The sequence below is a fragment of the Phacochoerus africanus genome, chromosome 12 (genome assembly GCF_016906955.1).
Source record: "Phacochoerus africanus isolate WHEZ1 chromosome 12, ROS_Pafr_v1, whole genome shotgun sequence".
Classification (NCBI taxonomy): domain Eukaryota; kingdom Metazoa; phylum Chordata; class Mammalia; order Artiodactyla; family Suidae; genus Phacochoerus; species Phacochoerus africanus.
The window spans coordinates 44044182-44054874 of record NC_062555.1 but is presented as its reverse complement, the minus strand read 5'-3'; the positions used below and the strand labels follow the sequence as shown (position 1 = coordinate 44054874).

Genomic DNA, 10693 nt, shown 5'->3' with positions numbered 1-10693 from the left:
CAGTAATGTTGCCTTTTGAATAAAATAAGAATTTTAAGAGACTTTTACAAATTGCTTAGAAATAAAAATAGATCAAATATTAAAACAAAGAGTTTGGGAGTTCCCATCATGGCTCAGTGGAAATGAATCTGACTAATATTATCCATGAGGATGCAGGTTTGATCCCTGGCTTTTCTCAGGGGCTTAAGGATCCGGCGTTGCCATGAGCTGTGTAGGTCACAGACGTGGCTCGGATCCCACGTTGCTATGGCTGTGACTGCGGTGTAGGCCGGCAGCTGTAGCTTCAATTCGACCCCTAGCCTGGGACGTTTTATATGCTGCAGGTGCAGCCCTAAAAAGAAAAAAAAAATGTCTCGAGGTAGATGTAGTTTCCAAACTGCAACTGCAGGGAGTGCAATGCTGGCCTGTTGGGAGGGGTGGTGAGCCTGCCGTGGAGAGGGGGTGGGTAATGTCTGGATGCAGCCGCTGTCATCCTTTAAGGGAGAGTTAACAAGGTTCGAGACAGAGCTGAGCCACTGCAGGATCCCTTCTTCGTGATTTGGGGAGAAAGGAAAGGAGGGAGGGAGAAGGGGAGGAGAAAATCTAGAAAGAAGACAGGGCAGAGGGGAGAAATCAGAAAGGAGAGAGGCAGGGAGTTCCCATTGTGGCACACTGGAAATGAATCCAACTCATATCCATGAGGACGCAGGTTCCATCCCTGGCCTTGCTCAGTGGGTCGGGGGGTCTGGCGTTGCCATGAGCTGTAGCGCAGACATGGCTCAGATCTGGAGTTGCTGTGGCTGTGGGGGCTGCAGCTCCAATTCGACCCCTAGCCTGGGAACTTCCATATAACTCAGGTGCAGCTCTAAACAGAAGAAAAAAGAAGGAAAGGAGAGAGGCAGGCAGCTCTGTGCTCACTGGTGATCCAAGCAAATCATTTCCTTTTTCTCTTTGTTTTGGTTCTCTCATCTGTAGTATAGATTTGATTTACCACATGGAAGAATTGAGGGAATTAAATGAAGTAATGCCTAACAATAAAGGAGCATTCTGGAGTTCCCTGGTGGCCTAGTGGTTAAGGATTGGGCATTGTCACTACTATGGCTTGGGTCACTGCTGTGGCTCAGGTTTGACCCCTGCCTGGGAACTTAGGAATGCCACGGGTGCAGCCAAAAAATAAAATAAAATAAAGAAACAATTCATTTATGCTAAAAAGTTGGAGAAAGAAGACAATAGTAGGTAGGGTGAGTGAAATATATATGTACCTTATCTCTCTTTGAGGCTGAGAACTAAAATATTGCCTGCCATATCAGTAAACAAAGGATGTTGCAGCCATCAAGCCATTACATTACAGCCATAGGATGGTGAGTCCCTAGGGAACTCCGGATGGAGACAAGGGGGCTGCCCACTGCCAAGCCCATCTAGCAGTCAACTGCTGCAGTCACCCCAATGGTGCACCCTGAGGAAACTCAGAATGAGAAAACCAGGATTCTGGCCTCAGAAAGCTGAGGTGCATACCAAAAGAATGATTTCAGTGAGCCCAGACTCTTGCATTTTCCCATACTTAGAAAGACATCAAACTCCTTGAGATATCAAGATTTCATTTATTACCAGGAATCTTTTTTTTTTTTTTGTCTTTTTGCCTTTTAGGGCCGCACTTGCAGCATATGGAGGTTCCCAGGCCAGGGGTCCAATCGGAGCTGTAGCTGCCAGCCTACACTACAGCTCATGGCAACACCGGATCCTTAACCCACTGAGTGAAGCCAGGGATCGAACCTGCAACCTCATGATTCCTAGTTGGATTCGTTTCCACTGTGCTGCAACGGGAACTCCATGTTACCAGGAATCTTTTGATGATCCTGGTTCTGTTGCAAAAGCTCTTACTTATCCTGGCTTCCTCTTTTCTTCTTCAGAGCAGTCTCTCAGAGTTATTTGAGATGGTATCTCCTGGGCTTGAAGTCCTAAGAATACCTGCTGAATAAAACATAATTCTCAACTTTTAGGTTGTGCATTTTTTTCAGGCAACAAACCTGAGTAGTCATGTGTTGTTAAAAAAAAAAAACAAAAAACATTAATTGAAGATCTGCTGGGAGTCAGGCACTGGTCTAACCTATGCACTAGCCAAGGTCTAGGAAATAAAAGATCAAAAAGATACTGTTCCAGACATTCAGGACCTTAGAGTCTAGAGGGAGAGATTAATACTTAAGCCATTTTGATAAATTACGGAAACTGGGAGAAGAGCCTGCATAAGTCAATGTAGAGGCACATGGGAAACCTGTCACCAAAACTTGGTCACTGCATCGGCAACAGATTACGGATGCTCGTTCTTACCAATATTTCCCTTAGTTGTGGGAATGGGATGGGAAAATAAATATCAAGTACCAAACATGGTGCTTGGCACAAAGTAGATTCTCAATGAATTCCTAGCCCTTCTTTCCCAGAAAACAGCCTCACGACTCCCTTCAAAGCACCCAGCACACCCATCTGCTCTGCCTCTAAGAGGACCAGAGATGTTCATGTAAAAATCACCTCATTTAATTTCCTTTGCTCTTTGTTTTTTGTTTGTTTGTTTGTTTGTTTGCCTTTTCTAGGGCTGCTCCTGCAGCATATGGAGGTTCCCAGGCTAGGGGTTGAATCAGAGCTGCAGCTGCCAGCCTACGCCACAGCACAGCAACGTGGGATCCGAGCCACATCTGTGACCTACACCACAGTTCACAGCAATGCCGGATCCTTAACCCACTGAGCAAGGCCAGGGATCGAACCCGCAAGCTCATGGTTACTAGTGAGATTCGTTAACCATTGCACCACAACGGGAACTCCATCCTTTCCTCTTGGCAGTGGGTGAGGGGCTTGGGAACCTTCCTTTCATATGTCTCTATCCTGGTCATGAGCACACACACAGGAGTCCTTTTACTGTCACTTTGATGAGATAATGCAAATTCCAGTTAAATCCTGAGAGCCCAAGGGCAGCCAAATCTTTTCTTCTGAAAGCTAACAGACAACATGGCAGTAACCAGCTTATAACCCTCAGGGACTTTCTTTCTAGACTTGCAAGTTTTTATTTCTTTTACGTCAAATCCTTAGGCTCACAGGGTTTTGCTGAATTCAATGTCCAGATAATGCCAGTACTTAATACCAAATCTTGTGTTATCTACACTCCCTCAGGAAACTCACGCTAAAGTTGGAAATGTGTTAAAAATTCTTCTTGGAAGTGCAAAATGGGGCTCGCCTTTTGAATGAATTTTCTTTAACGTCCACAGTTCAGTAATTACTGCTCAACCTAATCATTTACTATTAGAAAAAATTGCTCCCCCACCCACCCCTTTCTTGATAAATGCTGCCTCCACCTATGTTCGGTAGTTGCATCATTTCATGGATAATATCTACAGATCCCTCAGAATGGGAAGGGAAAAGTCATTCATCTCATCACAGCAAACTGCTTTCATCCAGCCTTAAAGCCTAGGCAGCATTATGTCCTGGCACATTGAAGATCTGCCGGTGGAACCAGGAACCAGGGAATGTTTTATGGTTTGCCTGGCTCCTGGTGACCTCAAAGGAGGCTGCACAAGTCAGGTGGATGGAATAGATGCTGCTTTTCAAATGCCATGTTCTTCCTATTCATTTCCAAATTACCTATGGAATAGACGCATAAATAAATCCCCTAGCCACATATTGCTCTAGACTTTTGGGTTCATATTTCTAATTGTTCAGGTAACCACATAGTTTACATTATGGCTGAAAATTAATGCGTTCATTTTTTTCATAGAGCAGAAAAATTAGCAAAAATTAACTGTACATTTTCCTCAATTTTCTTATGGTCAAAGTTTTGGGTGTTTCTGTTTATTAATTCTTAAAAGTCTGATTTGTTTTCCTCTAAAGATGAGTGAATGCTTTTTTTTTTCCTCCTCATTTCGCAGTGTGGGAGCAAGACCTAGAGGTTTCTCTTCTTTTCTTTTTTGGTTGTGCCTGCAGCATGTAAAAGTTCCAAGGCCAGGGATGGTACCCATGCCACAAGCAGTGACCTAAGCCACTGCAGTGACAAAGCCAGATCCTTAACTTGCTGTGTCACAAGAGAACTAGAAGTTTCTGATGTACCATTTCAATCGATCATAGGAACACCATGCTCCCACCCTGGGTGATTCCTCCTGGACTTGTGCCTCCCGCCCCTTCAGGGACCCCATCTTGGCCTCTTGTCTTGGCCTCACAGCACTCAAGACTCGGTTGGACTAGTAATTCTGGTCTTCTTGGTGTCCCCCTCAGACCCATTGTCCCACCTAATCTCTGACCAAGGTTCCACTCTGTATTTGTGAATGAACTTCTTGTGAATAGAAATACTTTCTAATCACAGATGGCCTGATCGTAGAAGCACTACTGCAATCACATTAATAAATGACCAGGAGAAAAAGAAAAGGCTGGGAGTTCCCACTGTGGCTCAGTGGGTTAAGGGCCCAACGTTGTCTCTATGAAGATGCCCTGGCCTTGCTCAGTGGGTTAAGGATCTGGCATTGCTGCAAGCTGTGGCATAGGCTGTAGATGCAGCTTGGATCCTATGTTGCTGTGGCTGTGGTGTAGGCCTGCAGCTGCAGCTCCGATTAGATGTCCAGCGTAGGAACTCTTTCCGTATGCCACAAGTGTGGCCATAGAAAGAAAAAAAAAGGGGGGGGGGGAAATCTGAAGGCCGAATTGCTCTACAACATGGACCCAGTAACTAAAGAGGAAGACAATCTGAGAAGAGCCCAATGGCTCCTGGGTGGAGGTGACTCCTGTGGTTCAGAGAGTGGGCTCAGGAGCCCAGCGGTGTGATGTCACTTTCCTGTTTGTGACCTCAGGCGAACTACTTAGGTAACTTAGACTTTAAAATGAAGGATAACTTGACCCCCATGCTGTACAGCAGGAAAAAATATAAAATAAAATAAAATGAGGGTTAGTAGGGAGTTCCCTGGTGGCATAGTGGGCTAAGGATCCAGCAGTTGTTACTCTGGCTCATGTTGATGTTGTGGTGTGGGTTTGATACCTGGCCTGGGAACTTCCATGTGCTATGGGCATGGACAAAAAGAAGAAAAATGTGGATAAACATAGATAACCAAACTTATGGGGTTGTCTTGACAATTAAATGAGATTATCCACATAAGGTGCTTAGTGTACTTTGTCTAGAGTGTGCACTCAAATATATACTTTTGGTATTAGTATCATCAAATTAATATTATCATTATTATGCATTGCTTTTAATTAACCTCTCTGATAGCAGATCTTAATTAGGCACTTGTCTTCTTTGTGAGTTCATTTCTTCGTCCACTTACTCATCAAAGGTCTATTGAACATCTACTATGTGTCAGACACTCTTCGAGGTGCTAGATAGACCTTCATAAACAAAACAGAGAGCCCTGATTTTTGTTTGTTTAAAGAAGATTTATTGTATAAAGTCAAGGTGCATTCTTAGATGAAAAAATTGTGCTCCAGAAAGCTTATTTTCTTATTTAATATGTGTATAAGACAAATTTATTTTATACAAAAAGAAAATGGACCATCCCAAATATAACTTTACCATTCCTGGCATGGAATTTTTATTTGGGTTTGGGGAGACAGACAATACTCTATAAACCGAGTAAATAAATTACACAATATAGATGCTATGGGGAAAAGAGAATTTGAGCAGAGAAGGGGGGGGTGCGAGTCCTCGGGGATAGGTGCAAGCAGCACAGGGCCCCATGAGAAGGTTACATTTAAGCAAAGACTTGAGGGGAGAAGGAGTTAAATGTGAGGCTCTCTGAGGGCAGAACAGCCAGACAGGGGAGTGGCCAGGGCAGAGGCTTGAGATGTGAGTGAGCCCAGCGTGTGCAAAGCCAGCAAGGAATAGAGAGAGAGGGGAATTAAGGTTTTCGATATTTGTGTCAAGGGGAGCCTTACAGGGTTTTGAGCAAAGAAGGGACTAAGTTCTCATCCACAGATGGGGCAGAGGTGGGTAGCCCAGCTCCTCATGTCCAGCCAATGTAACTTTTCCCACCAAGCTTCATCCTTTCGAAAAGGCATCAGTGTCTTTACCAAGGTTTTGCCTTAATCCAGACTCATGTGGGCCAAACGTCCCCACTGTACCTTCATGTGATTATATTTCTGATTAAGACAAGCCCTAAATGAGATAATTAGCCGTGAGATAAATAAACAAGTCACAATTTATGATTTTTCTAAATGCTGTTGCTGCTTATGGATGTCAGCTGTAGTTTTTAGGCAATACTAAATACATCATTGTAGAGAGATTATGTGCATAATTATGGAGACATAGTTATCCACACTATTTTTCTGGGTTAATAAATTCAGGATTCTGTTGATATCTTTCCCCCCTCTGTGTTCTACATGTTTCTTGAAAATGCTTAGTTTCTGATCCTTTGCTAATTTGGTTATAGGTAAGGTCACGACTCAACAGTATGATACAATTTCCTCTGGAGCAGCTATTCAACTTAATCCGGAAGGCAGTAAGTAATACACTTATAAGCTCAATCAAATCTAATTAAATTGAATTGGATTTCCTCATTTAGGTTTTAATTTATTACGTACTGGGAATTTAGGGGTTTTTTGACTTCATTTAAACTCAGATGGGAGTTCCCGTCGTGGCTCAGTGGTTAATGAATCCCAGAGGAACCATGAGGTTGCAGGTTCGATCCCTGGTCTTGTTCAGTGGGTTAGGATCGGGCATTGCTGTGAGCTGTGGGCATTGCAGACACAGCTTGGTTCCCATGTTGCTGTGGCTGTGGTGTAGGCAGGTGGCTACAGCTCCAGTTGGACCCCTAGCCTGGGAACCTCCATATGCCTCGGGTGTGGTCCTAGAAAAGGCAAAAAAATAACTAAAATAAATAAATAAACTCAGATGAATGCTGCATTAAAACAAGGAGGAGGTCCTCTTAAAATAGCATGTTCTGTTAAAAATCTACTTCATAATGATGTAGAAGGAAACCCAGATAAATTATGTAATTGTTATGAATGATAACACGGTTGCTTCCCAATGACAGTTCTTTGGCATTTTGGTCAATGTAGCAATGACATCTGTTTGGAAGCAGAGTTGAAACTTAAACATTTAGGATATTGAGAGATTGAATAGATTTAATGATCAGCTCAGCTTCCATGGGAAGTAAGCTTCTAATGGGAGTATCAATTTTTGCTATTGTTGGGTGGAGGCATCTGGTTTGAATTTATTTGTCTTCTAAGACAGTTTTCCATTTATTATCCCTAATATAATGTAGGTTACGAGAGAGAGTATAATAGTACAGCAGATATTCCATGTGTATGTGGATAATTTTGAAAATTAAAAGAGTGGTTTCCTCAGTGGCCTCTCTAGACATGGCAGAGCGGTGGCTGGGACCCGAAGTGCCTTCAGAAGAGTTGCGAGAAATGTATGATGAAGCATCCCAGCTAAGAGGACAAGGGTAACTGACAACCAGCTATATCTGGGTGGCAACAGGGAGTGGTGAGGACTGTGGTAAACTGGAGAGACAATCCCTCTAAATGGGTCAGCCCCTTCTCAGCCAATTCCTGCCACATGAAAACAAAAGCCTAGTGTTTCCAGATCTTCTGATTTTTTTCAAAAACACAAATTCTGATGTTTATGTGTCAATTTTTATGTGTGTGTCTCTTATTAGGGCCTCACCTGTGGCACATGGAAGTTCCCAGGCTAGGGGTCAAATCGAAGCTGTAGCCACTGGCCTATACCACAGCCACAGCAATGCCAGATCCGAGCCATGTCTGTGACCTACACCACAGCTCATGGGAACGCCAGATCCTTCACTCACTGAGTGAAGCCACAGATCAAACCTGCATCCTCATGGATATTAGTGAGATCTGTTTCCACTGAGCCATGAAAGGAACTCCATATGTGTCAAATTTTCTGATTTTTAAATGTTCTAGCTAGTTAAAAACCAACAGTAGGAGTTCCCTGGTGGCCTAGTGGTTAAGGGTCTGGTATTGTCACTGCTGTGGCTCAGGTCCAATCCTTGACCCTGAAACTTCCGCATATCGCAGGTGGAAACAACGATAGTCTATGTAGGTCCAGCAAAACAAGCCTGCAGGACAAATTCAGTCCATAACCTGCCTCTTTGTCACGTCTTGGTGTACATTTCAGCCATTGGAACTGAGACACCAAGGGAGATTTTATATTTGTAATTGGGTTCCAGAAGTCTCATTTCTTACTGCCCTGTGTCAAGAAATTGCCTCATCACAAATAGCTATTGTTGTTATTAGGAACAGGGGCTATTACTGGAGTCATTTACAATTATTACATAGTGACTGTAAATGTACTAACAATAAGTACACAGAATTTAACATATTTCTGATTTTCCAAATATGTTAATATTTTAATCTTATATTAGTGTGCAAAAATAACTAAGTCACATTAGAACAAATCTGTAAGCCCAGTTGCACTACAAAAATCTGAGGCATGGGAATTCCCATCATGGTTCAGTGGGTTAAGAACCTGACTAGTATCCATGAGGATGCAGGTTCAATCCCTGGCCTAGCTCAGTGGGTTAAGGATCCAGCATTGCTGTGAGCTGAGGCATAGGATGCAAATGTGGCTCAGATCTGGCAGGGCTGGGGCTGTGGCCTTGGCTGCAGCTCTGATTCAATCCCTAGTCTGGAACTTCCATGTGCCAAAGGTGTGACCATAAAAAAAGTAAAAAATAAAAAAACAAACAAAAATCTGAGGCACAGAACAATTAATTATATTACCCAACTTCACACAAATAAGGTAATGGTAAACCTGAGATTAAACTTCAGGTTTATTTACTCGGATTGATGAGCTTTTTCTACAATCTAGACTTGTTACCTTTATATGTCAAGTTATTACCAAACAATACTGAATACTATTTTAAGAAAAAAGATGTATAACATTAGTGTGTTGGGAAGATACGCAATATGCATGACACACTCCTGAGAAAATCTGTAATAAAATAAAGGAACTTTTTTTCCCCCTCTTTGGGCCATGCCCATGGCATGTGGAAGTTCTGGGGCCAGGAATCCAACCCACGCCACAGCTAAAACCAGAGCCATAGCAGTGACAATGCTGGATCCTTAACTCACTGAGCCACCAGGGCATTCCTGGAAACTTCTGCTAAAATACAAATATGTGCATAAAAATTTTTTGAATTAATTTTTTGTGGAATTAACCTTTCAGTTATCTGTTCCAGGATCATTGCAAGATGAAAGAATGCATTTGTTCTGAAAAAGAATGGATGTGTGTATACGTATAACTGAATCACTCTGTTGTACAGCAGAAATTATCACAGCATTGTAAATAAACTATACTTCAATAGAACTTTAAAAAATGAAAAAATAGGAGTTCCCGTGGTGGTGCAGTGGAAACGAATCCGACTAGGAACCATGAGGTTGGGGGTTCGATCCCTGGCCTCACTTAGTGGGTTAAGGATCTGGTGTTGCCGTGAGCTGTGGTGTGGTATGGAGGTTCCTAGCCTGGGAACCTCCATATGCCTTGGGTGAGGCCCTAAAAAGCAAAAAAAGAAAAAATATATTTGTTAAAGAAATAGATCAAACACATAAAAGAGACAGAATAGATGATGTTATGTGTCTTTTATTGGTGATATTTGAATTCCCAAATTCACATAGAAATGATTTCATAAATATCCTTTAGTTTTTATCTTGCATTTTTAAGTCTTTAATTGTTAGTCTATTCTTATATAATCAAACCCTTAATTTAATCACAAATGGAACTAAAATATGCTAAGTCTTTTTTTCCAATTCAATTAGAAAAGATATTGAGAAACTTTGAAATTAGAACCCTAAAAGCTAGTAAAAGAGCCTTAATTGTCAGATTAGAAATGGACACTTCCCTCCAAAAGTTACAAAAGTTCTTATGCTTACCCAGAATTAATAACTGCCCAGAAGGAAAGAGTCTGTTATAAAATTGCTCTGTTGATATATTTTTTAAAGCAGGAAAAAAAAATTCTTTCTAAAATGCTTTGTTTGGCTAATTCTAGGACAGCATCCCTTGTCTCATCAAGGACTAAAATGATCCAACCACAAAGGACACCAGTATTAACCAAGTGACACATCAGAATCCTTTTGGTGATTTCATCTTTGTACACATTTCTCAAAGACAGAGCTATGCTTTTCCTATGATATTTGTTTTTCTCACAGTGTGAGAAATATCCCTTGGAAATATCCAAGGGATGTGGAAGTGACGTAAAGTTAGAGACCATAGGAAGTGATATGCTTCCATCAAGGACCAGAATGACCAATGAGCATACTCAGGGCAAAGAGATGAGAGAAACTCTATTAAAGTCACCTAATGCTCTGCCAATTAAAGAGGGGATTAAAACAAAAGCAACACAGTGGACTCTTAGGAGGAAGGCTAAAGGCAGGCAGGAAAGAAGCTCAAGAAGATACATCAAAAGGGCAGAATAGAATATAGGATTTAGTGTGGGCAAATATAATAGAAAAGCAAATTTATAAATGTATGAAGTCAAGTGAAGAGTTAGCAAAGACAACAGTTCCTTGGTGAGGCAGTAGGTTAAGGATCCAGCATTGTCACAGCAGCAGTTCAGGTTGCTGCTGTGGCTTGGGTTTGACCCCTGGCCTGGCAACTTCCACATGCCCTGGGAGTGGCTCCCCACCCCCCCAAAAAAAGGAAGAAGAAGTTAGCAAAGACACAATATAATTTGGAGAAAGCGTGCAATAATTTCTTACATGCTCACTGCTGGTTTTACCCACAATG

General features: G+C 42.1%; 1 protein-coding gene across 1 annotated transcript in view; it reads right to left on the bottom strand.

Annotated features, from left to right (window-relative positions):
• Positions 1 to 1784: 1784 nt before the first annotated feature.
• Positions 1785 to 10693, bottom strand: part of MOB3B (MOB kinase activator 3B) — a 248717-nt gene continuing 239808 nt past the window's right edge. The window contains exon 4 of the mRNA XM_047754575.1: positions 1785 to 1950. Coding sequence (XP_047610531.1) covers positions 1861 to 1950 — 90 coding nt within the window. The 3' untranslated portion in view covers positions 1785 to 1860. The remainder of the gene's footprint in view (positions 1951 to 10693) is intronic.